At 42.3% G+C, this 27,593-nt stretch overlaps 2 protein-coding genes across 2 annotated transcripts in view; one reads left to right on the top strand and one right to left on the bottom strand.

Moving 5' to 3' along the window:
- BRINP2 (BMP/retinoic acid inducible neural specific 2) overlaps positions 1-867 on the bottom strand; it is a 92,345-nt gene extending 91,478 nt beyond the window's left edge. The window contains exon 1 of the mRNA XM_033094071.1: positions 66-867. The gene's annotated coding sequence lies outside the window, so the exon portion shown is untranslated. The remainder of the gene's footprint in view (positions 1-65) is intronic.
- Positions 868-6,958: 6,091 nt separating this feature from the next.
- The window catches only part of ASTN1 (astrotactin 1), a 291,505-nt gene continuing 270,870 nt past the window's right edge, over positions 6,959-27,593 (top strand). Inside the window, exon 1 of the mRNA XM_033093100.1 lies at positions 6,959-7,536. Coding sequence (XP_032948991.1) covers positions 7,254-7,536 — 283 coding nt within the window. The 5' untranslated portion in view covers positions 6,959-7,253. The remainder of the gene's footprint in view (positions 7,537-27,593) is intronic.

Genomic DNA, 27,593 nt, shown 5'->3' with positions numbered 1-27,593 from the left:
AGGGACACCCCAAAAGGACAAGGAAACGGGGATAGAGAAAAATCACCCAAACCCTGCACCGTTACCTTGAATCCTTGCAAGAGCCCTCCTGGCTGTATCAGCTGCTCCCCAAACCTCCGCTGACTGGAAGGAGACTCCTAACAGATTCCAGGTTTTTGTGCAACATTTCCAGTGGCAGCTTTCCAAAGTTTCTACTTCATGATTTCTTGTGGTTCTTTCTCATTTGGGAAATGCGAATGCCTCCCCTTCAGCGGGTGAGAGGGAAAGGAAGTCTCTTTTCAAATTCTCTTGCTCCCGGCTTTGCCGCCGCCGCCGCCGCTATACCGTTTGCCGGCTGCCTTCCCACTGGGCAGCCTGGATCCCGGGCACCCGAAGCAGGTTCGAAGTGGGGCTTCGGCGCCGCTGGGCCGGGGAGCACGCGGCGGCGGGGACAGGGAAGGAAAGTGCAACACCCAGTCGGCGGTGTCCCCTGTCCGTCCGCCGAAGAGAAACCCAAGATCTTGCCTTGCTTGCAACTCTGAAGGGACTCACCCGCCCTTTCTCTCTCCCGAAGTCAGTGCCTCGCACATGGGCAAAGCCCGTCCCTCCGGCTGCAGGGCCGGCTCGGCTGCCCGCAGACCTGGCTCTGCGCTGGCGCCTCGCGGCAGGTGCACGTCCCCGGGCCGGTGCAAACGGGCTGCTCCCGCGCTGCGGGGGATCTGTCCAGCTGCTGCCCGCAGCTTCCCAGGCGAGGCGGGCGGACTCCAGCTCTGGCGGCAGCCGCGCGTTCTAGCTCCCACTCTGCGCTCTGCACCTAAGCCGTGTCACCTGCAGACTCAGACACCAGATGAGTGTCTTAAGATAACAATGCTGCCCGGCCTGGCTCTCTCTCTTTCTTATGCACGTAGGTTGGCAGCCAATGGGACACAGAGCCACAGTCCCCACAGGCGCCCATTGGCTGGCGGCTTGGCAGGGGGCGGGCTCGGAGCCTCACCGGCTGTCTCCTTTGGTCATCGGGCCGGCGAGGGACCAGCTCTTTTAACCCCCGCAGCCTTGTAGCAGGGACTTTCTGGCGTGGATAAGGAAGGTTTGGGTAAATTCTCCGCTGGGGAGCTGGAGAGTGTAAGAAGGCTGAGGAACAGGAAGAAGCCTGGGAGCTGATTACATTTTCTTCTCATCTTCCGGAGTTACAATAATCATTTGTCCCAGACCATTTTGTTTGCTTGCTTAGCTAGAACTCGCAGAGATAGGGGCCCATCTGAGACATTTCCTTTCTAATTGGAGGTTTTATTCAGCTGTTTTGTGTAGTTTGACCTCTTGGTTCCAAAGGACTTTTAGAAATGAGCCCCCAAGTGAGAAATACTTTGTCACTGTGTGTGTGTGTGTGTGTGTGTGTGTGTGACAGAGAGAGAGAGAGAGAGAGAGAGAGAGAGAGAGAGAGAGAGAGAGAGAGAAGATAGGAGAAACTCAGTAAGAAGAGTAGAGAGAGGAGCAGATTTAGAGACTCTGACCAGCTAAATCAAGAAACGTTCTGTCCCCAAACCCGGATTGTGAAGACAAAGGCAAGAAAAACTCCTGGGGAGAAATTAAGGGGGCGGGGGGCAGGGGAGTGTCCTGCTTCCAAAGGAGGGAGTTGTTTTGCCTGTGGTGTTTCCCTTCTGTGTGTCTTCTTTCACTTCCGTGTGTGTCAGGAAGAGGGACTGTGGGCCTCCATTTGGTTTTTAAAGGGAGACCAGAGATTCAGAACAGGACCAGCCTTGTTTCTATGAAGCAGGCGCTGTTGCTGAGCCTGTGAACTGGGGTGGAGGGGCTGGGGGGCGGGAAAGAAATATTGAATCAGTGTGAAATATATTCTTGATGTCCTAATGGGGATGGAAAACTGAATTATGTCTGGCTAGCTAGTATACTACACTAAATTTTGGCAAGAACAGGGGAAACTAATAGTTGAAGAAAAATCCAATGCAACAGAAGAACTGGGGGTTGAAGCTGGCAAAGGAATTTAAGGGGTTCACCACACTAAGTCCTGTGGTGAGGGAAATATAGAGAGGTGAACACGCAGCCAGAAAGGGAGAGAAGTGTTTTGATTCAGTTTCTTGAATGGAGAGCAACATCAAATTTTATTTAGTAAAAAAAAAAAAAAAAAAAAGAAAAATACAACAGGAAAAAATACAAGAATGCAGAGGTTTGATGAATGCCAAAGTAATATAAATTAGGATTAGCTAAAAAGCACCAGGGAGCCAGATGTTCTGAATGAAAGGGGGGAATTGGAAATATCCCTTACACACACACCCTGAGTCCCAACCAGGCATCACTTTGACCTGTAACCCCGTCTCTGTATCTTGTACAGGTTTGCAATTTCTTCTCCATACTCGAGGTATCGGTTTACTTAAGCTATAAAATGTGTCAGAGAACAGTCTTCCCAGAGGGTGCCCAGCTCTCCTATTGAATAAAACATGCAAGCAAACCAGTGACAGCCTAAATCTGTTGCTGTCCAATTGCTGAGTTATTTACTTCTGCGCTTCTAAGAGACAGGCGTCCGGAACTTATCCCAGGTGATAAGACACAAGATGTTGAGACTCTTGTAAAATAAGAGAAGGGAGTCGGTCAAGGGAGGGAGTAGCTGAACAAATAAATGGTTATCAACCTCAGTGGAAAGAGTTACATTTTCCAAGATCTTTAAAGGAGAAGGAAAGGAAAAGGGGAAGGAAAAGGGGTGGAGTTGGGAGACAACTTGAAAACAAAACAAAACACTTGCTTCTGCTTTCTTCTCCTATGGAGTCCGAAGTCCTGGAGAAACATCTGATGAGGTTAAACATTAAAGACTTCTACAAGTGAATTTTTGGTGAATTTTTGCCTGTATATTCATCCATGTGAACAGTATCCACAAATCTTCCAGAACTTCAGAAAGCTAGTCCCACCTTTCTCAGGGAAACCATTCTCTCCCCCAGAGATACTATTCTGATTTCTATCATCAAAGATTGATGTTACCTGTTCTTGAATTCCGTAAATATAGAATCTTAGGCTATGCAGTCTTATGTGTCTGGTTTCTTCCATTTATCATTATGGCTATGAGATTCATCCATGTACTTGTATGTTTATTTATTTTTTATTGCTGTGTAGTATTTCATTGCATGACTACCCGATGTTTATATATTCTCCTATTGACGCATATTTGGGTTGTTTCTGTTTTTGTCTATGACGAATAAACCTGCTACGCATGTTCTCGTACATGTCTTTTGGTGAACATGCCACAATAATTTATCCTGGGTATACTCCAAAGAGTGTAAATCACTTAATTTTCTTTTGGCTACTACATGGGGGGGAAATCTCATGAAGAAGATTCTAAAGGCTTCTTTCTTTCTGAAGTAATTGAATACGGGGATAATGGCAAAAGCAATCAGCAACTAAATGCCTAAAATGTGTCAGATCCTTTATACATAATATCATTTCCTTCTCACAACAATTCTAAAAGGCATGTATTATTGTTTCTATGTTGCTAGTAAGAACATTGAATAATGCTATTTATTGTATCAGGAAGTGGCCTTGCCTCTTAAGGTGGTGTGTGTGTGTGTGTGTGTGTGTGTGTGTGTGTGTGTGTCCTCCATGAGAAGCGCTATGGGAAAAGGAAGAGATGGAAGGTCTCACTGCATAGAAGAGGCTGGATATTGGTCTGCAGAGCTGGGACAAATTGGGGAACAGAGTAGTGCATTCCAGGTGGACAAAATGTATGGGAAGAGTGAAAATGGAAAATTGCCTTTAATTTGATTGGGATGTGTATGTGTGTTGTGTGGGGGGGGATGGGGTAGTAAGCAAAAACATCTAAGAGAATAAATATGGGATTTGAAGGAGGTTTTCAATTTCCAAACCATGCGTGAACTTTATCCCTTGGAATGGGGGAACCTTTATAATACCATGATGAAAGCAAGATTTCACGAAGATCAACCTGGTTAGCGCCTGCTAGTAGAAGTCCTTTTCTTCTAGAATCTGTCCAGGCCTAGCCTAATATCCAGCATGCCCTGTTTCCCTGAAAATCAGACCGGGTCTTATATTAATTTTTGCTCCAAAAAATGCATTAGGGCTTATGTTCAGGGGATGGCATCCTGAAAAATCATGCTTTTTTCAGGAGGGCTTATTTTCTGGTTAGGTCTTATTTTCGGGGAAACACGGTAGCTAGGTATGCAGATGTACTTGAATATAGGAAGTTGGACCTCAGAAGAAAAGTCAGGATTGGAGATAACAGAACCTGATCATTGATAGTGTCTTAGTGAATTTCAATACTTGCGCTTTTGTTGTCTGTAGCCCATGGGGTGGGCAGAGATCACTGAGCCCATTTCATTGATGGGGACACTGAAGGTAAGAGTGGTCCAGGCTCACCTCCAAATAAGCAAATAACAGAGCTGAGACTTGAATCCAGGCCTGATGTTTCATCACATCGTGTTACCTATGCACAAAGGTAATGATAGAGATGCATGCAAATTTCTTCCAGTCGCATTTAAACGTAAAACATCACACAGTACAGTGGTGTGGTTTTTGTGAACTCCTACCTCTCCCCCACCTCTCGGTAATGACTTCCCAAAGAGGAGGCTGTAGGACCTTGAATGTATGTTTATAGGAATCCAGTGTACTGGCAAAAATACTCTCTTTTTATTCTTACAGTTCTTTTACTCTAGCCTTCTATTGAGAAAGAGGTCTGTGAACGCTTGAGACACCAACTTCCAACTGTTTCCAACTCAGTACACATTTTACAGGGCCATTTTATCAATGTGGTATTTGTTCTTATAAGTATGAATAAGAAAGCGTGTAAAAAATGACTATGGATAGGCAAAGAAAGTTACATACTGACTTATCAGGAAATCAACCCCAAATAGTTCAGTTGGGTTTTCTAAAATGACTCAAACCCTTCAGAACATTACAAAGAAAGATTTCAAAATAATAGCAGATGATACGCTACTCAAAAGCAGAAATCCTTTTCTTCTAGAATCTGTCCAGGCCTAGCCTAATACCTAGCATACTATGTTTCCCAGAAAATAAGACCGGGTCTTATGTTAATTTTTGCTCCAAAAGATGCATTAGGGCTTATGTTCAGGGGATGGCATCCTGAAAAATCATGCTTTTTTCAGGAGGGCTTATGTTCTGGTTAGGTCATATTTTCGGGGAAACATGGTTTCCTGACAAAAGCAGATATTTACTGAATGAGTTACTGTGACCCATGAAGTTCAATGATTATCCATGGCTGCTCCTAGACATACCACATCCCGTGTAGCGGAAAGAGCACCAGGTAAGAAATCTTGTGGTCTCCACCCCTTTTTAGAAGATTGATTTTGGGTAAATCTCCTCAATATTTCACTGGCCTCAGTTCCCTGACCTGTTAAACAAGAGACTAGACTAATAGATGATCTGGTAGTTTCTTGCTGTTTTTCACATTCCAGGACTAAGTATGTTTTCCTGGCATCCACCCTAATTTTTCAATGGCAAACCTTATATAACTAAATTTAATACTGCTTTTTCTGCTAGGGAGAGTCGGAAAAAAGTATCATCATAGAGTCTTTGTCTCCCTCAGTAACTCCGAGGGAGGTAATGAAAATAAGGATGAGTTTTAGAAAGGTCATGAGCTGATAAGTCTTTTTTTTACAGGACTTTGCAATGCTACATAGTACTATCCCTCTGGGTTAGTTCTTAGATACATCAGATTCAAACTTGTCATAAAGTTTTTTCTTTCTTGTGGCAAACCCATCTTGCACCCCTTAAACGTGACCTTAAATATGGCTGATTTTCTCTATTCCCTTTAATCAACTAGAGTACCCTGTGAAATACATGGCAAAAGCTTTTTTCTTTTAAAGGACATGCATTCACATATGCCAATAAATTGACCCCAAATGGAATAAGAATGAAATTGTTTCTAAAATGGGGGTCCTCTGTGAAAACGGTGGTGTATTCAATTCCTAGAGAGTAGGAACGATGTATAACAATCTTACAGCATTGGATAAATGACGCTGGAGGGGCATACTTCTCAAATAAGTTGTTGGTTATCATGTGAGAGAAAGTTCAGTTAAAGATCAGATTCCAGCACACACCTGTGCCACTTTCTACCACTTTATTATGTGTTGTTATTGCTTTAAGACAACACTCACTACCCAGCACTAATGGAAACAAAACATATGGGTTTTTGTTGTTATGGTGGTTGTTTTTATCCAACCTGTTCCACTCTTGATTCGGCTGGGATCCACTCGGCCCATTCCCAAGAATACTTTTTTTTATGTCTTTTCCACTTGTAAGAGTGCTCAGCAACTTTAGTTTTTCTCGCATTTTCTTCCAGCTCTGTTCCATTTACTGGATTCTCTAAACTTAAAGACTCAACGTTTCTTCGAGCTAGCTCTACTTTTTAAAAATATCAATTATACCATTCCCTAAATCATCTTTATATTGGTGACAACAGATACATTTGTAACAAAAGGAAACAAAGCGGTGGGGAAAAGCTGCAAAGAAAAGTTCTGGCCTCCCACTTAACTCTATACAGCTGGTCGGCTTTGTTTTTTGTTGTTCATGTCAACCTCTTGATTTATCTATATCTATGTAACTAACATTTTCATTATCTATTTCTGCAAAGTTAGTGCAGAGTAAAAAGTACAGATGTGCATTTATCCCAGCTCCTGCTTATCCAGTATAGAAATCCAACTAGTGGGTAAAAAAAAAAAAGAAAGAATCCACATCCACAAGATAAGTGGGGGTGAATTTGCACCTACAGATACCACCCTGCACCGTCACCTGCTCTGAGCAAGCAGCTTTTTAGGTGTGTGCCCTTCCCAACCCATCTGGATGATGATGCGAGAGGGAAGATTTTGCAAAGACCAATTTTCTAAAAAATGCTGTGCAGGTGGTTAGCAGCCAAGAGCGTGCTTCTCCTGGGGGGTGCCAAGGAGGAGAAGGGCGGCAGCACCAGTAGCCTGCTGGGGGCTGACCTGATTCCCTAGAATCCTCGGCTCCCTTCCTCTTTTCTCCCTACGTCCTTCCTTCCCCTTTTCTCCTCTCCCCCTCCCCCTTTTCCCTTCCCCTGATCAGCAGCTCCCGAAACAAAGGACGTGGGGCTCTCCAGGCATCAGCGGTTCAGCCCCTCGCACGCCCTGGACGCGGCATCTTGTTCGGGGGACCAGGGATCGCAGGCTGCACGTCCCCTCCCCAGCCGCCCCCGCCTCCCTCGCGCGCTCGCTCGCTCGCTCCCCGCTCGCTGCCTCCCCCACCTGCGCAGCGCTGGGAGGAAGGCGCCGGGGCTCAAGATGGCTTTAGCCGGGCTCTGCACCCTGCTCGCCTGCTGCTGGGGGCCGGCAGCGGTGCTGGCCACGGCCACCGGCGACGGGGATCCCTCCAAGGAGCTGGAGTGCAAGCTCAAAAGCATCACGGTGTCGGCACTGCCCTTCCTGCGCGAGAACGACCTCAGCATCATGCACAGCCCGTCGGCCTCCGAGCCCAAGCTCCTCTTCTCCGTGCGCAACGACTTCCCGGGAGAAATGGTCGTGGTGGACGACCTGGAGAACACGGAGCTGCCCTACTTCGTGCTGGGTGAGTCCCTGGGGAGGTCGAGGCGGCCCGAGGCTCGGGCCCTGCGCCCCCACCCCCCACATCGGCTCGCTCGACACACACCCACTGGCCGGCGACCTCCCCTCCCCCACTCCCGCCTTGCTGGATCCGCCCCATTCCAGACCATTCTCCACACGCACTTGCAGGCCAGCACCATCTAGCATCTGACTTCCCCCCATGTCCGACTTGGATGCTGGGTCCTCAACCTCTCCGTAGCCACCCTGCCTCAAAGGAACAGGTTGCAGGAGTCTCTGTGAAACCTTCCCCAGTTTGCCCTCCCAGCTTTCATTCAGGAGCACATGGACAGAGCACTTCTTGTCTGCCACCAGCTCAGCGAACAGAGCCCTTCTCCCTACTCCCTGGCCACGTTCTCAGTTCTTTGCCTCACACCCCCTGGACACCCACCTCCACCCATAGTTCCTGGGGGAGTTGGAAACCAGCATCCCGTTGTCACCGTGCCAGGCATGTTGCAGGCCGGATTGCACTGGCTGGATCTCTAGGCTTCACTCATTGAGAGCTCTTCATCTGTCACCAGGTTACTGAGGCTCTCTCTCCCTGGCCTTCCTTTAGATTACTCAAGTTCCTGCACCCCTGGTGTCCATCCTGGCAAGCCCTGCCTCCATGCCTACATAGAACAGCCCCTTATGGAGCCACCTTCACTTCTCCATGTCACCTCACATTTCCCTGGATAAAGAAATCATGGAACTGTAGCCTGTAATTATCTTCTTTGTTCTCATGGCTACCTTAGGTGGGCGTAGGCGTTCCTGCACACCTGGTCTGTCTGAGCGAGACTTCCTTCCTTCCTTCCTTCTTCCCTTTCTTCCTTCTTTCCTTTGTTTACATCTCTCTTGGTCCTCCTATTTTAATTTTCTTAGGCCATGAAACTCCTTCAGGCACTGGAAACTCCACATTACTTCTAGTCCTCCCGCCCCCTTTTCCATAACCAAGCTGTAAAGATACTATGGTCCTGCTCCAGCATCTCACAAAGCACCACAGCTTCATGTGACTTCCTCAACCAAAATTTCCCTCCCTTTTCCATGTGCGGATGCACCTTTCACTGTGCTGTGCAGGCCCCTCCCATGCCATCCATTTCTTTAGTGATGCTGTAAGACATTCTTATTTTGCCCAGGAGAGGATTCAAAGATAACCACAAGTCTCTAGATCCAAGAAAAAAATGCAATGTCCAGGAGGCGGCTTCATCTGCTCAGTGCCCCAGCAACTAGAGCGCACTTGGCAGGAAGATGGCTTCCTCCCTGATGTCCAGATGTGGTGAGGGCCTGGAGCGGGATGTTATCTAACATCTCCTCAGGCTCTTCACAAGACACGTCTTCACACGGAAAACTTTAACAAGTAGGAGAGTGAACCCCCATTTCCCACCCCTATGGAAAAGCAATTTCAAAAATTGTCCGGTCTTTTGAAAAGTTGTGTTTCAGTTCCCGGAGTGCAGCTCAGACAACCCCACTAAACCCAACCTACACTCTTAATGGCATTATTTTTTGTATTAAAAATGTACTAATAACATAATAAGACTGAGGGCGGAGTGGGAGTGGGAACCCTGTAGGTACGCTGCTTATTAAAGCACAATTGCCGGGTTATTCAGTGGATGTACATTTCTTGTCGAAGTCGTGCTGATGTGCGTCATACATAAGAACGTGTACAGGGAATTGTGTGTTTCTAAAGAGCCTGTTTTGGGCGCCACATGCAGTGTTTACGGTGTGTGAAGAGGGACATGTGTGTACATGGAAACAGGGAGATTGGACTAGCAGGTATTCAACATTCCACTTTCTTTTTCACAGCATCCCAAAGCCAAGGGCCTAAAGCCATGATGGGACTACCAGGATCCAATGTGCCCAGCAAAAGCCCAGAGGTTAAGAAGGGGTTTTCTGCCCCTCTGTGCAAAGCTGCCCACTGCAGCACCCTGCTGGAGTTGCCATGGTAACCTCTTGCAACTTGGTATTTACACACAGAACAGACTCACTCTCTCACTCTAGGGCCAGTTGCATTGATTGTCCCAGGCCCTCCCAGTCAACGGGGAATGTTTGGTACCAGAGATGAGGTGGGACCTATCTCTTCTGGCCCAGTATTCCCAGGGGGAATATGTGTGAATCTGCTTGGGTGGTAGAGGAGAACTGGGCAGAAAGGGAGAGGAGTCCAGGTTCATGGAGGGTAGACTCAAGTGTAGTTGCTTTTGAAGTTAACTTTTGTGGTCCTGGATCCTGTCACTTGTAGCCAGTAGTAAGGGCTAAAATGACTTTGGTTTAGTGCTTTCCCTACTCTTATCTCTGGAACCTAGTTTGCTTAAGTCATCATCTGGAGGAGTCTGAATTAGTCAGTCTTGGGAATTTACTGAGCATTCACTTGCTGGGCACCACCGTGTTTCCCCGAAAATAAGACCTAGCTGGACAATCAGTTCTAATGGATCTTTTGGAGCAAAAATTAATGTAAGACCCGGTATTATCTTATCTTATCTTATCTTGTCTTATATTATATTATACTATGGCATATGATATCACATCACATCACATCACATCACATCACATTATATTATGTTATATTATACCCGGACTTACATTTTAGTAAAATAAGACCAAAAGACAGATTAATTTTTGCTCCAAAAGACACATTAGAGCTGATTGTCCAGCTAGGTCTTATTTTCCGGGAAACACAGTATTAGGATACAGAAGTTAACAAAAGTGAAAGATTTCCTGCCCTCAGGTCTTTTCTAGTCAATGGCAACACAGACTGAGATACTGTAATAGCTGTAAGTCATAGGAGCTGAGTGCGTGGTGTGACGTTAAGGTGTGCAAGAATGCCGAGGAGAAGATACTGCATGATAAGACCAGACTCCATGAAGACACGGACTTCACTATGGGTCTTGACCAAAATCAGATACTTTGGTTTCCATTTGTCTCCAGGATCAAGTTCTGTCACTTCAGTGAGTCAAACAAGTGTCTTCTTCTGACTGAAGCCAGCTTCTCCAGCGTCTTATCCTTGCAAGCCTGCTGGGGCCTTTCACAACTCTTTCAAGACTTTGTACATGCTGTGCCCTAGAATGTTCTTTCTGCCTTCTCCACTTGAATGTTCTAGAATGTTCTTCCCACCTCCTCCACTTGGCAGTCAGTCATCCATTCTTCCTTCTAAATCCTGCGTGCACGTCACCTCTCATGAAGCCTTCCCTACCCTCCCAAGGCAGTCTGAGTCCATCCCACTTCTGTGTCGAGTAAAAAAACAAAACATGAACGAAATTAAAGATTAGTTTTGTCTTGGCCTAAGAAAGGGGAAGCAATTTGACATCGTGGACGAAAGATGAGCAAAGTATGGTAGTGGGGGTGAGTATGCGAATGGCATGTGTATGGCACAGTATGGATGGAGATGAGCCTTGTGGTGTGAGAGTGGACGGGATTGCACCTGGCTCTGTAGAGTGGGTCACGGTTCTCCACTTAAAAGCCAGCCAGGAGAGGGCTGACTTGACATAGAAAAGGGTGCAGCCTGACTCCCAGAGGCTTTCTTGGCCATCATGGTTGCCTATTTTGCTTGTAGGGAATCCTGAGGAACAATGGAAGGGGTGATAGTGTCTCTTGTTCTCTGAGGTAGGGTTTGCAAATTGTGGTGCCGGGGGCAGATGCGACTTTCAGTTACGTTTTGTTTAGCTACATAACTTTAAAATGTTTTGGATTTGAATGTTCTTAGTCAGGCATGCCATCTTTAGAGGCTATGCTTCCCACAAATACTGATTGTACTGTGGCCAAAACTCTTCATTCTGGTATTTATCTGACAACTCTAAGTCATGTAATCTAAACCCCTGTTTTCAGAAGTGTTGTAAAACTCTCTGTGAGATCGCAAAAGAACTGTAATTTCTAATTTAAGACATTTAGATATTATGACTCTCTCTGGAGAATATGAAAGGTTTGCCAAATTAGTCAATTAAAATTTCATATCTCAACTATAATTTTGTATCTCAGCTTTCAAAACAGTAAACATTTCCTGTTTTGGAGCCATGTTTGATTTGGAGACAACTGGTTAACCTGAAGTGTGGCTTCCACACTCGAGTGTGGTTTTCCGTGCTGTGAACAGAACATATTTATCAGTCTCATTACTCTTTGAAGGTGATACTCCTCTGTCTCAGACCCAACTATTGAGCTTGTGCATGTGTGAAACATAGTGAAAAGATGTTTCTCTTGTGCCTTGGAGTTTAGCTTTAGCTGTCATGGCTTTTGATGGAAGAAGGTAGTCCTGAAGATAAATCAACCAGCCTGCAGAGATGTGGTGAGTCCCACAAGCAAGGTGCCGTTTAAAGTGCATGGAGCAGTCCAGTGTGGTGGTTAAAAGAACAGGCTTTGAAGATAGATCTGGTATCAACTCCTAGCTTTCCAACAGTGGAGACAAGTAAGGATTGGAGAAGTTAAATAACTTACTCAGGGGTCACACAGCTGGCAGTTGATGGTTCCATCACTCAAACTCAGGTCAATATAACATTTAAGCCTTCTCTGTTAGTTACTATTTTAAATGCCTTCAAGTTTTTTCAACACCTGTTCTTCAGGGCCGGATAAAAGGAGCCCTGGCAATGGTTAGACTAGGGATAAGACACTCACCTAGTCTGTATAGAGGAGTCCTTTACGGTTCTATGTACATATCTTTGGAATCTCCTGGCCCACTGAGTGATTTCTGACACAAGCCTTAATACAGAAGGTGAACTACATCGAGAAATATTTACCTAAGTTGGTTTACTTCCCTAAGCACAATTGAGGGATTCTTATTTTATTCATAGGTTCCAGGTTTGGGTAGCCATGTTCCATGGTGTGTTATGGCACCCACAGTCATGACAAACATGGTGGGGTACATGGGGATGAAGCTAATGTGTCCTGTGCTCTTCTTAGAAGGGCCCCACTGAAATGCAAACTGGGAATCCAGAGAGAATATTCCACTGTCAAAGGGAGCCACCCAGGAGGTGCCGTGGTTCCAGCTCCTTTCCCAAGGTCACTGACCTTTGTATTCGGCGGTCTTGTGCTTAGAATCCACGGCCAGAGCCCAGTGTAGCTGCTTGAGTAGCAGTTATTGAGCTTGTCGATTGGCTTCAAATGTAATATTGGACATAATTTTTTACTTACCGGTGAGCTTTTGGCTAACAGGACACATCCCTACCCCTTTGCACATATCTCTCCATCTCTCGGTTGGAGAAGAAACTTTAAAATTTGTTTCTTTTAAAGTTTGTTTCTTATCCCTCCTTTGGCTCTTTTGCTACAGTGAGCTGCTTAGGTTCATAGTAAACCTATTTGTACAGAGCGCGCTCCCATCTAAGACATGGGAGCCATGTTAAGGTAGGCTCTCCAATGCTTACATGACTCATGCGAGCAGGATGCACTAATTTATGGTATTGGGAGCACTGCTATTTTATTGCTTCTCTACAGAAATGTAGATTTTTTTTATTTTTTTTTAATTTATAGTTGTTTTTTTTTAATTTATTGGGGTGACAATTGTTAGTAAAATTACATAGATTTCAGGTGTGCAATTCTGTATCACATCCTCTATAAATTACATTGTGTGTTCACCACCCAGAGTCAGTTCTCCTTCCATCACCATATATTTGATCCCCCTTACCCTCATCTCCCACCCCCCAACCCCCTTACTCTCTGGTAACCACTAAATTATGTTCCCCAGATTAATTTTCAAACCCCGTGGCCATCCTGTGGTTACTGATTGTTTTCTAATCCCCTCACCTTCCCTCTTACCCCCACCCCCACCCCGCCCATCTACAACCCTCAGTTTTTCCTCTTTGTCTCCAAAACTGTTTCTGATGAGTTCAAGACATTTTGAATGCAAGAGTGATGCATTTTACATCACTTCACATGTTCTGCTAGGTATATGCACATGGCTTGAATTCAAGTCATGGGAGTTTTTGAAGGAAAAATAAAATACAAGCTTAATTTCTTTATTCATTTTTGGAGGAAAGATTGAGGCCTTGATTTATAGAGCTTATATCTTCCTCGCTCCCTCCCTTTTCCTTCCTTCCTTCCTTCCTTCCTTCCTTCCTTCCTTCCTTCCTTCCTTGCTTCCTTGCTTCCTTGCTTCCTTCCTTCCTTGCTTCCTTGCTTCCTTTATTCCTTTCTTTTTAGGAATGTAATTAAACCCAGAAGACCAGTAGTTTCTCAGATTAAGAGATTACAAGAGCAGAACTTGGTACCTTTTCCGCAGGAAAATGCCAAGTGTTTATTTCTTCACTTTTATACCAAGTTCAAATACATGGCACACAGATGGCAGAAAAAGCTCTATTTTGAGCAAGTCAATCTCCCAGGACAAGTGAAGGCCTATGGTAATTTCTAATGTACCACAATTTGGCATCTATCACTATTTTTTTTAAATTACAAATAGGAAAGTCATTATTTTATTTTTTAATTGCATACAGTTTAAAACTTTGAAGAAAAAACAAAGTACCTCTTTTGATCCCTAGGTTTCCTAGGACCAAAATTTGGAAACATTAAATTGTTGCTAATGGTAATCTAAATTGACATAACAACTTTTGTAAAACAATTTGGTATTTCAAGTGAAGTTGAAAATACGCATGCCTCATGACCCAGCAAGTCCACTTCTAGGTATCTAGTACACGGGAATTCTTACGTGTATGTACAAGAATATTTCTAGCAACATTGCTGGTCATAAGAAAACCTGCACGCAACCCAGTGTCCATTAGTTGGAGGCTAGATGTGTACACTGTCATCCCATTGAATGTTATCTAGCCATGAAAATAAATGAGCTGTAGCTACATGTACCAACATAGATGTATCTCACAGATGTAATGTTAAGTGAAAATAAGGCACTAGTTGAAAAATACATACAGTTCAATTTTATCATATAAAACTCAAAATAATAAGATATCATTCAAGGATACAGACAGATATGGTTAAATATTTATGAAAAGCAAGGAAACAGAAAGCACAAAAAATAAAGGATGGGTGTTAACCTCTGGTGGAAAGGAATGGTAATATGAAGGGAGAGGGAAAAAAGAGGGGTTTCAAGCATTCTGGCAGTACTTGATTTTTGTTTTTCTTCCTTTGTAAAAAATTAACATAATTATTTATAGTAGTTTTAGATTTACAGAAAAATTGTGAAAGTAGCACAGAGACTTCCCATATACTCTACCCCTAGATTCTCCTGTAATAAACATCTTACATTAGTGTGATATATTTGTTACAATTAAAGAGCCAATATTCACACGTTACTATTAACTGAAGTCCATAGTTTATTGAGACTTCCTTAGTTTTTACCTAATATCATTTTTCTGTTCCAAGATCCCATCCGGTATACGATATTACAGTTAGTTATCACCTCTCCTTCGGCTCTTCTTGCCTGAGACAGTTTCTCAGACTTTTTTTTTTTTTTTTTGATGACCTTGACAATATTGAGGTGAACCAGTCAGAAATTAAAGTTGCTCTTTTTGCCCCTTTCCATACTTACTCTTTGAAGGAAGTCACTATGCATAGTCCGTACCAAAGGACTGGGGAGTTATGGTCTACCTTTTTGAAAGCCGAGTACCCACATAAATTATTGTGAATTATTCTACGTGAGAGTTGTCTCTTTTCTACCATTAATTTAGTTATTCAATCCTTTGTTTATATCATATGGACTTATGAATATTTATTTTATACTTTGGATTATAAGCCAATACTACTTTATTGATTTTATTGCTCAAATTGTCCAGCTTTGGCTAATGGGGTGCTTTCAGTTGGCTTCTGTGTCCCTTTGACATGTCCCATCACCATGGGTTTTTGTTCTGTTTTTGTTTTTTGAGCACTTTGTTGCTTTCTGTCACAAGATGTTCCAGGCTCATTTTGTATGTTGCCTGACCCCAACTGAGAGTCACCTGTGTGTCCAAGGAGCCTTCATTCTTCTCATTGGAGAATGATATTAGGAACCAGATCTAGGTACTATGTGTGCTTATTTATATTGGGGTGTAATTTATATTCGAGACGCTCTCTGCTGATAGAGCAAAGACGTATATCTGTGTATACTAACTTTGTATGTATACATATATCTATAAATATTTCTGTATATACCCCACTGTACATATATTAAGCTAAGCACGAGTTCATACTGATGTCTCCAGCTCTAATCCATTATCTAATCATCATACCTAATTACCGTTATCTACTCCATGGATTATTCTGACCTCCTCCCCTTGCTCAGCCCGCCCCAACAGTGAGAAATCTGGTTCCCACTCTCTTCCATCTATTTATTCACTTGTTCAACTCCACTGTGTGTCTATAGCAGTGTCGGAATTGTTTACCCATTCTCCCATGGGCAAAAACTTTATCAATTAGAGTACAATTCTTACGTACGGTCACGTGCCACTTAGCAATGGGCATATATTCTGAGAAACGTGTTGTTAGGTGATTTAGTCCTTCTGTGAATGTCATAGAGTGCTTGTACACAAAACTAGATCGTACAGCCTACTACATACCTAGGCCATATGTGATAGCCTAGTGCTCTATTAAGGAGGAAAAAATAATTTTCCCTCTACCCTTCTGGGTTCTTAGCTGAGACACTTCTGTGATAAAAAACAGATGAACAGGAGAAAACCCAACAAGTTTAATTACGTGTACTTCCCGTTAGCACTATATTTTTGAGATCCACTCATGTCACTATGTGCGAATATAGCCCAACACGGTCCAGTTGAGCTTTCTGCAATAATAATGTTCTATTTCTCCCTTATCCCATGTGGTAATCCCTAGCCACACGTGGCCCTTCCTGATTGAAATGTAGTTGGTGCAACTGAGGCACAGAACTATTATTTTAAAACAATTTTAATTCATTTACATTTAAATAATCTCATGTGGCTAGTGGTTACCATATCACATAGTGCATATACAGAATATTTCCATCATGGCAAAAAGTTTATTGGCAGCACAGGTCTAGCACATTGATTCTGACTGCTGCAGAAGACTCCAGGGTGGGCGTCCACCATATTTTACCAACGCTTTCAATGATGGACACTCAGGTGGCTCCCGGTTCCTCGTCACTATAAGTAATGCTACAGTGATCACCTTTGTGTGTATTTCCTCAAGACTATTGTTAAAATTTCTCTGGAATAGAGAAGCAGCAGTAGAATTGTTAGTTCATAAAGATTATGTATACTCAGTTTGACTCAAGACTTTCAAATTGTGCTCAGTTTTCACTCTCTTCCATAGCATTTGAAGGGCCCTGTGTCCCCTCAGGGACACTTGTCTTTATCCACTTTTCAAGTATTTGTCAATCCACTAAATGTAAAGTGATATCTCATTTTGTATTTTTAGAAACACTTTAAATACTAAGGAGGTCTCCCCTTTGACTGTAGTATAAGTTACAAGTACACCCTCCTCCCCAAGACTGTTCTGCGTCTCTTGATTTTGCCTATTATTTTGTTTAGTTGGTTGGTTGGTTGTTGTCCAAAAGCTTTTGAATTTTATGTAATTTAAGTTACTAATTATTTAATTTTGGCTTCCACACCTTACGTCTTAGTTGGGAAGTTCTTCTTCCCAACTAAGACAATAAAAGGATTTTTAAGATAATAAAAGGCTTTAAGATAACCAAAGGATTCACCAGTTTTTCTTCTCATATTGTAATGGTTTCATTCTTTGCATTTAAATATTTGTTATATTTTGAACTTATTCTGGTATATGCTGAGATATAACCTTATTCATATGTACTGTATGAATTGTCAACTTTAGCTCCTCAAAATAGTTACTCAGAAATCTCAGTGCAGTTTATTAAATAGTTTGTGATTTCCACTCTGATTTGAGATGTCACCTTTACCATATATTAGATTCCGTAATACATTTAGGTCTACTTGAATTTCTGTTGTTCTTTATTACTACATATACCTCGTCATGTGCCTATCCATATTGTTTTAATTATTGAGGCTTTGTAGTATGTTGTAACATTTGGTAGGATTAGTTGCCCTTTGCTACTATTCTTTTTCAGAGTTCTCTTAGCCATTTTTTTCATATACACTTAAAAAGAAGCTTGTCTAGTTCTAATGCAAACAAAATAAGCCTCCACACAAAACAAAACAAAACACCAAGAATAATAAAATCTCATGATATTTTTGTTTGAAATCCTGTTAAAATTTTAAATTAACTGAAGAAGAACTAAATCCTTATGATGTTGAGTTTTTCTATTTAAGAATTTGGTATTTTTGTATTTGTTCAAGTCTTTTACTCTGCCCATTAGTAGAGTTTTAAAGGTTTTCTTTTTTTTTTTTTCTTTTTGCCTCATAGATTTCTTATATATTTCTTGCTAGATTTACTTCTAGGTATTTTTATCTTTTTGTGCTTCTTTAACGGTGTGCTTCCTCTTTATACATATGTTCTAAATGATTACAGTGTAAAGGTATTAATGTTTTTGTGTTAATCCCCTCCCCTCACTACCCTACTGAATTCTCTAGCTATAGATGTGTTTCAGTTGGTTCTCTTGGATATTTTCATCATACAGACACATCATATGCAAATACCGATCATTTCAGATCTTCCTCTCTGGATTTTATACTCCTAATTTCATTCTCTTTTCTAACTACACTGGTAGTAACTCCAGTACCAGGTCAACTAAGAATGTGATAGTATGAATTCTTCTCTTTTCCTGACTTTAACGGGAACGACCTTGCTGTCTTGCGATCATGTTAATGGATTTTGGGTTAAGATAGATAAAAATGATCCTGTTAAGGAAGAATTGAGTGGTTCTTTTCCTGATAAAAATTATTTTTTTTTTGAAAGTTAAATTTTTTTTAGTATTTATAATCATATGATTTTTCTCCTTAGATTTATTAAAAGGGAATCTAAAATCTATAGATTTTCTAATATTGAACTTTGCATTCTTGAAACCACCCTCACCTGGTAATTGACGAGTTATTCCTTTAATATTCTGTTGGATACTGTTTTATTATTAAGGATATTTTGTATATTCTTATTTCTAAGCGAGGTTGGCGTTAGATTCTCTGTGTCTGTCTGTCTGTCTCTAATATTTCTCAGGATTTTGTATCAATTTTGCATTCACTTCATAAAAATGATTTCAAGTTTTCTTTCTTTGTTTGCTCTAGAACGATTTAAATAGCATTGAGAATATCTACAGAGCCTGTGATCACAGCCAGTGCACTACACAGTGTGGTGATGGAGTGGCTGAATTAAGAACTGGTTCCTTTATTAGTAAATAATGAACAAGTAAATCAGACAGGATAATAGGGCATTGTTTCCAGAGAAAATGGTCTAAGCTGAGATGAAAGGAGGGTGGGACTTAGTCTGGTAGCCACGGGGGTTCTGAGGTTTGGTGATAAATTGTGAGCTCTCGCCTGAGGAAGCAGGAATTAGACAGTGTAACACCCCAAATTGGTAAAAGGATGTGCAGTATAGAAATATTTGGCACCTGTGTCAAAGTGACAGCCTTTGGTGGAGGGGTCGTGAAGCTATGGACATAACCCCTGGAAGTGCCCAGTGAAAATCTTTTACTGCTGCCTGTTTCTAAGTGACTTTTGTGGTTCTAAGTAGCGAGGGAAATGCATAGTGAGTGAGCCATGTGACGTATCCCCCTTCGTAATGAAACTTGTGAGCATGGAGCATCAGCTGGAGTTGTCAGGACAGGTCTGTGCACATTTGGTGGCCTTGACTGCTGGCCTCAGATCATCCTGTTCTCTCATGGGTATCTAATTTCCCTCCAAATTCTGAGAATTAAAATTCTCTCTCATTCCTTTTTCCTCATCATGATCTCCTCCTGTGCCTTCACCTTTTTCTCTTTCCCACGTCCCCTCTCCTGTCCTTTCCAGTGTTCTCTGGGTGGCTCTTTTCAGTTTGTACAATCAGGGATAGGACCTGAAAGGGTGCCGTGGCAAAGGGTAGCTACTTGATTGAACAGTTTCCTCTGCACACGTTCTCAGAATGTCCCCCAAGCACATGGGAGGGGTGGCCATTCCCTGTATTCTTCACGGATGCATCTGTACCCAGTGTTCTTAGCCTCAGGACAATGTGTGGACTCCAGAATCCATCAAGTAGAACATGTATGTGTGAGTGCAATCTTCTGGCAAGCAAATCCATAGCTTAAATGAGGTTTTTAAAGAGGTACTGTAAGTAGGAAAGAGGTTAGCCTTCTAGAACCAAGAGACCTTTAAAAAGTGACTTCAACAGGAAACGTTTATTCTTTCTCAGATGCCAGTTCCACAGGGAGCGGTTCAGTTTGGAAGGGCTGGTGTTCCAAAATCCAGGATCCTTCCATCTTGCTGCTCTGCCATCCCTTGGACTTTGTCCTCTGCTGCACATGAAAGCAGGTTCCCCAGGGGGTTCCTCACCTCACAGGAAGGAAAAGGCCGAAGGTCCAGGGTGATGATTTTCCTTTTATATAAGCAAGGGAGACAAAAACTGCACACATCCCATCTACCCCCATGCCACTGGCGAGAACATTGTCACATGCCCCAAATCTGGGCAGGTGACATTGGGAAATGCAGTCTCAGCTGGGTGGTCGTGTGTTCAACTTAAATTCTAAAAAGAAATAGAGAGAGATAGGAGGAGGAAGAAGAAAGAAACAAAAGAAGAGAAAGAAAGAAGGAAAGGAGAGAGGGAAGAAAGCAGGGAGGGAGGAAAGGAGGGAAGGAAGAATAGATATTTTTTTCAATAGCTGGCCTTGTCACAGGGACTTTAAAAAAGTTAAGAACCATTCATCTAGACCAGGGGTGTCCAAACTGCGGCCCGCAATCCATTTTTAATTGGCCCACAGCAAATTCCAAAAATATATTTAGTTTACTTAAATAAACCAGGTGAGGCAATACGTACTTCACCTCGAGTGAGTGGCCCGGCTGTGTGTGTATTTTACTGCATGTGGCCCTTGGTGAAAAACGTTGAAAAAAGTTTGGACACCCCTGGTCTAGACCCATACAATTCCGTTCTCCTTCCAGAAAACACCTCCTTTTTGGAAGTGTGCATCTTCAGCTTTGTCACCTTCTGTCCCTCCCAACTGCCTCCATTGTCAGCTTCTGGGCCACTTACCAATATGCTTGGTATGCTTGGCACCACCCCAATGTTTTTCCTCCCTAATGCATCTCCTACCCTTACCCAAGAATGGTTCATTAACTGTGCTGAGATCCGAGTGTGAATTCTCCCCTTTGTGGGGATTTGAGGTCCTAGAAATACCTGGGTTCTAATCCTGGTTGGGTCCTAAACGCTGCTCATTCATTTATTTATTGTCCTTGATCACCCTCTCCTCTCACTGCCCTAAGGGACGACTCAAACCTTTAGTAAGATAGTTAATCTCCTACCTTAATTTCTACATCTTCACACGGTGCATAAGACCTTGCCTCATACTTTACCTAAAAACTGAGGCTATCAGTCATAATTTCTGTACGCCCCCACCTCTCAAACGTGTAGACCTCCTGTTACATTCACTCTTAACTTTTCATCTCTAACTGCCAATCCTTTCTAAAAATTCAATAAGGTATTTTTAACCCACCCAGTATATTCAAAATAGGGTCATTTTAATATATAATCAACATATAATTACTAATGACATGTTTTACATTCTCTTTTTGTTCTAAGTCTTCTAAATCCAGTGTGTATTTTACACTTCCAGCACATCTCAGTTGGATGAGCCATATTTGTGTGCTCAGTAGCCACACATGGCTAGAGGCCACTGTAAGGGTTGGATTGCAAGGCGCTGATAGGGAGTTGTAAAGAAACTTCCCTGTGCATAGAAGCTATAGCTAACATCTAGACAGCTTAAAATTGCTCGTGGCAACTTGCCTAGCTTTTTGAGGCTGAGTTCAGTGCCTTTTAGAGAGGAAGTACTCAAAGTTGATTTTTCTAATTGAGTTATTTTTATTTTTTCCATTGAGTGCTCGTACTTGTTTTCTGTCAGTATGGTCAGAATACCTCATTGTAGCCGTGAAACGATTCATCCATTTTACTTTGTTTCTCAAAAATGAACAATGTTTTAAGCATGTGTTTTCATAAGATTCGCCAGAATTTTTCATCGCACCATTGCATTTGTTCTTTTTTTTTTCTTTCCATACTTTTTGAGTAGCTGCTAAGTACTGGTCATGATAGCAGGCTCTCTGGATGCAATGAGAAATAAAAGAGACACAATCGTGTCTTCACAGAACCAAGACTTTTGCCTCTTCTGATACCTCTATGATATCTCGCTTCTAGATCTTGACATTTTTTTTCCCCTACTTTGTCCTACGTCTTTCCCTTCAGCCTATAGATATAATCATGTTTCTCCTATCTTAAAAGAAAACCCACGTACTTGTGGGTCTTCTTAGCGAGCACCGTCTCTGTCTCTGTTCGCAGTGGCTTGTGGCTTCTTCTCTGCTTTAAAAGAAAACCCACGTACTTGTGGGTCTTCTTAGCGAGCACCGTCTCTGTCTCTGTTCGCAGTGGCTTGTGGCTTCTTCTCTGCTGCGTTGTACTGAGATGGCCTCTGACCCCAATGTTAAGTCCGAAGAATACTCTTCTGTCCCCATCTTGCTGGCCCGTGGTTGCATTTGCCACGGCTGATCTTCCTGACATTGTGTCCTCCTTTTCTTGGGAAATGCACAACCTGTGTATAGGGAAGAAGGTACTTTGTAAAACTGAAAGAAATCCAGTGTGGCCAGGGCATAAAAGTAGAAAGAGTCCTCCCCACGTTAGATGGTGGCACCTTCAGAAGTCTTGTATTGACTCCCAGGACCCGCTGGAGAACGCTCATGATTCTGAGCAATGCAGGAAAGATACTCCAGGATGCGATTCCTGTTTCTCTAGTACCTTCTCAAAGTAACCTCATGTTTGTTGGGACTTTTGCATTGCTCGTAAGAGAAAACTTAACTTGAACTTGATATAAATGATGAAGAGGATCCGTAGACTCAGGTCAATGACAGTGGCAGTCGGGCTTACTTTTTTCAGGGCTCCAACTGTGTGTCCTTGCTGTTGTCATGGCCTCCTCTGTATATAAGCTCTATCCTTAGAATGGTAGTATGATCACTGCAGTTCTGGGTACCACATGCACATGGAAAATGTCCAGAGGAAGTCAGGATTGCTTCTGAGAGCGCTGTCATGTGGAAAAGGCGCTCTCTCCCAGCTGCCCCTTGCAATCAATCCACTCCTTACATTTCTTTGGTGTGAGTTAACGTAGGCCTGCCCATCCCTGGACCAATGTCTGTGCACAGAGGGATGTGATAACTGGTCAGCTTTGACTAATCAGGGCCCATTCCTGGAGCTGAGGTCAAACTGCCAGACCGCATGGAGACAGGGGAGGTGAGGAGGAAACCTCAAAGTCACTCCGACAGTTCCCCTCACTTCATACTTCAGGAACGGTAACCTATCCGTCTCTCTTTTATTTGTCCCCCAAATCCTTTTATTCTTCCATCTACCGTACATCTTAGATACAACCTCCTCTTCTGAGGGTCTTTTACTCTTCTATATTCTCATAGCACACCATGCCGACTTCTCTAGTAATGCTCTGTAATTCTAAAAGTATTTTCTTCCCCATTCACCCATCCCGTGACACTAACAGGCTCCTTAAAGGCAGACAATTTCTTAATTATCTCAGTATCCTCAGCTTCCAGCACAGCGCTTGTTTGGCATGGGGTGTTATGTACTGTGTGAATGCATGCTGAGCTTGGTTCCATTGAACTTCACCAAACCAACTCCTGAGCAGCCTTCAGTTCTAGCTCAGTGGTTCTCAAGTGTTCCACAGATCTTCCCAGGGGTCCATGACACCCTTTCCAGAGGCTCTTTGAAGTAATAACTATATTTCTCATAATATTAAGATATTACTTGTCCTTTTCACGGAGTTGATGTTTGCACTGATGGTGCAAGAGCAGTGGTGGGAAAAGCTGCAGTTGCCTTAGCAGGAACTAATGCAGTGACACCAAACCATGCTAACAGTCATTGTGCTTTTCATCACAGCCACAGTGTTTTAAAAAGCTAGTTTTACTTAGGGGCATCCTAGATGAAGCAATGCAAATTATTAATTTATTAAATATTGCCTCTTGAGTACATGTCCTCTTAATAATCTAACTGACAAAATGGGAAGTACACATAAAGCACTTCTCCTACAAGCTGAGCTGTGATTGTTTGAGTTGCGAGCTGAACTATCAGCCTTCATCTTTCCTTTTTTTAAATTTTTTTAAATACTAGTTTCAGGTGTACTATCTGCTTTTGTCTTACAGCACAGTTTTTACTTGGGAAAAACAACTGCTTGGGAAAGGACAAGCAAACTATATTTATTCAGACTTGTGCCTTTGGCCCCCATGTTCTTGAAAATGAGCATAGTGAACTTGGAAAATAATTGACAATATTTGTAGCCTATGATAAAAATCCAAGCTTTCAAGAAAAAAAGACTGAATATTATAAAAACTTGTAAATGCCACAGTGAGCTAGACAGCTTTCCAATACTTACAGACTTTTCTCATGAGAACCAGTAATGCTATTAATGAAGGAAAGTTGTTGAGATTATATAATAAAATGTGCCAACATTTGGAACATCTATATAAATCCATAAGCCAATATTTTCAAAATGACCAGTGCATGATGTTTCAAAACCATGCATTACTGAAACAGTAAATTCAGATTTCAAATGAATAATGAATTTTAATGAAGAGTGTAAAAAATGTTCAATGTATGGTTTCTGTTTCCAGGTTGCCACTTACCTTTAAAAAAGTAATACTTAACTGAGTTTTTGTGTACTATCAAAGAATATCCACACTTTTCTGAAATTGCTATTAAAATATTCCTCTCTCTTGTAACTTCATCACTGTGTGAGGAAGGATTTTCTTAATATTTCAGCCAAAATAACATGTTGCGGGGTATTCAATGCTGAAGGAAAGATTAGAATCCAGTTATGTTTTATTAAGCTGGATATTTAACAGAATTCCAAGAAATGTAAGGCAGTGTCTGTCTTCTCATTATTTCTTTTATCAAAAATATTGTTTTTTTCCATCAAATATATGGTTTATGTTATATAATACACACATATATACACGTACCCACTCACACACACACAATGAGCTTCTAATTACTGTTTTTAAACAAATTAATATTTAAAACATTTCTCAGTTCTGGCTTCAAATATGGTAAACATTGATAGCTGTTGCCCACATAAACAAAATGTTTTCTCAATCATTTTAAGAATGAAAAGGGTTACTGAGACCAGGGAGTTTGAGAGCTGGTGAGCTGGCTCCCATGGCACTTTAGCTGGGGGACTGGTCCTGTAACCCAAAGAGAATTAATTATCTTTCGTGTGAACATTGTAGACAATTAATTGTCATTCGTGTGAACATTGCAGGTTTGCATGTCTGTTACAACACTTCCCACAGAGTCAGTTATTAGTTGGTATGGTTTCCAGGCGAGTGAGCCTCATGCTGGTGCATATCTGCTAGTCGTACTTGCTGAATGAACAGAAGAACGAATGCATGAAGGAATGAAGGTTCCTAGTCTCCTCCTTCTACTCCAGCTCTGTTTTTTTATTTGTTTGCTTGTCACTGGACTCTTGAATGAATATTCTGTGGTTCCTTTGGAGGGCAGAGCTTTATACAAACACAATAACCTCTACCAATTCGATGTACTGCGTTTAGCCTCTGACCCTTCAGCCGTGTGGGGAATTTCTAGAAGTCAGGAAGGAAATGTGATTGATTAAGACTTTCCGAATCATGGCGCTTAAAGGTGCATTGAAAAGTGCATTTCTTCAGGATTTTTGTTATACAGTCATCTGGGAAGACACACTGTTGTCATTTCTTAAAGGTCATCACAGGGGAAGCAGATTGAAAGGCTGACATTTAAAGCAACTTTGGCTTATTCCCCAAGGGTCTTGAGATTAAAAGCAAGGGCGGTGGTTATTATTCTAGAGCCACTTTAAGAGTTTGAGCTACTTTAAGACAGACTCTGAATCCAAAGCCTTTTTACCTTCATTTACCACCAGAGGAAAGGAGCTGAAAGTTGATTTTTCTGAGGTTGCAGGTTAAAGGAATCTAGTGAATATGCAATCCTGGGGATTAGACTTTTGGAGACTCAGATATTTGAGGGTTTGAGGTACGCTGAGAGCTTCGAGGGCAGTGCTTCACAAACTTGTTCATGGCAGATCTCTTCTACATCTCCCTGAAGTAAATTACGTATCTTTTCATGGCCGGAGGGGATGGGTTCTGGGGCTGTGGCTTCCAGTAGATCCCACCAGTTACCCCAAGGAATGAAGGTGAACATTACCACATATCTGCAGTCCATTTTCAGCATATCAGTATGCTATGGCATACCTCCTGGGAAATTCTTTTCTATTCTACAGTGTCTTTGTGGGAAGGAGCTGGAATCGTACCCTGTGTGAATTCCTCGTGTGCAGTGAGCGATCGCGAATAACTTTTGTAAGGATCTGAAAGCTGTGGCACCTTCACATTGGACCAGATTGCCCCTAAAACTTTGGGGCTGTTATCCAGTGGGTTAAACGAGCTCAGAGGTAACACCAAACCATTGGGATCCACTCCCAGCTCCTGACTTCTTTTGGTCTCAGCCTTAAGTACTTTTCATATTTACTCCAGTCACCTGGCATAGAGAGCGTGTTCCAGAAGTTCTCATGACTTCATCAACAGCAAATTAGAGTCTGTGAAGACATCTAATAACCATGATTTCCACAAGAGCTTGATAAAGTTCTAACCAAACCTGGTCAAAGAAACTAGATATTGTGTTTACCTGTGGGACCTTGTTCAGTATCCGCATTGCCCAATAAGTGGCAACTTCTTATTCTGAAATAATGTTGGGCTTACAGAAAAGTTGCAAAAATAATGCAGAGAATGCCCTATGCCCTCCACCCAGGTTCTCCTCATGAACCTCTTGCCCAACTGTAATGAATAATCAAAACTTAGCATTGGTATAAGGAAAAATTAGCATTGGTATAAGGATATTTTTAGTTGGTATATGGGCTACGTTTAAAAATACATTATTTATACATATATTAGAAAATATGTGTTTTAGAAAATAATAGGCATATAGAACTCATAATTTCATCGATTTTTGTCACTAAGATTCAGATTAAACAATAAGTTGATGCCAAGTAAATTTTAAAAACGTAAAAGTCACGAAACTTTCAGGTGGTATGTGGACATGGCAAAATCAAATTATGAAGGTATTACTTGAATGCGTGACATTTGGGAATCTAAGTAAATGTGCAATGTGGAAATATGAAGAATTTTCCTCCTTGTCGTGACTCCCTTGGTTGATGCTCCTTGGATACTGGCTTCCCAGGGCGGCTTTACTGCTTCAGGAATACCCCTCCTGAGTGATTTGCTGTCTCCGTCCAGTAGGTTGATGATGGCCAAGTCTGGAATAATGGCTCTGGACTGGAACATAGCGAAGCCGACTCTCCTATAATCCCCCCATTACAATGCAGATGGATGATTATGGTGGTGGTGACGGAAGTTAATGCTCTTTCTAAGACTGGACATTGACAAAAACTTGGAAATGCTCCTCTAGAGGGAGGTTTGAGAGGGAAATGTAAATTATTCAGTTAATGGGTCTTCCCCAATAAAATGCAAAAACTGCTTTCATCTTCAGGTCACCATATAAATCAGAGTGCCGCCTGGCAGATTTACGTTCTCCCAGGTTCTGAGCAGAGGTGATTACTAAGAGCTCTGGAGCAGGGTAGCTATTTGAGGAGTTTAGATAGCCATGAGAGGCGTGTGGAAAGGTATGGGAGGACTTGTGTTTAATTTGGAAGGGGATGTGCTGACCGCATCTGTCTTCTGAAGTTCAGCCTTTCCTCCCCACTCAGGAATCAAAATCACTTTAACTAATTTGTGGCTATTGAAACTCAGCGTTTCTTTTTATATTTCTTCCCTTCTTTCTCCTGGCTCAAAGAATCCTGATTTCCCACGCATGTTCTTATTGTCAGTGAGTGAAAACTTGGTGAAACATCAGGCTTCAATTAAGGTTTCCCCAATTTCACTGTCCTTGTAAAGGTCTGGGATGTGCAAGGTTAAATAATGACCTCCAGATAGAGCAAAATTGCTTTTGGTTACGTGGCGTACTTTTTGAATTCTTTTACACCAGAGTCTTTCTCAAGGAAAGTAGACT

This window comes from Rhinolophus ferrumequinum, chromosome 22 (genome assembly GCF_004115265.2).
Source record: "Rhinolophus ferrumequinum isolate MPI-CBG mRhiFer1 chromosome 22, mRhiFer1_v1.p, whole genome shotgun sequence".
NCBI lineage: Eukaryota > Metazoa > Chordata > Mammalia > Chiroptera > Rhinolophidae > Rhinolophus > Rhinolophus ferrumequinum.
Note: the sequence above shows the minus strand (reverse complement) of the source record. Positions and strands in the feature narration are given on the sequence as shown.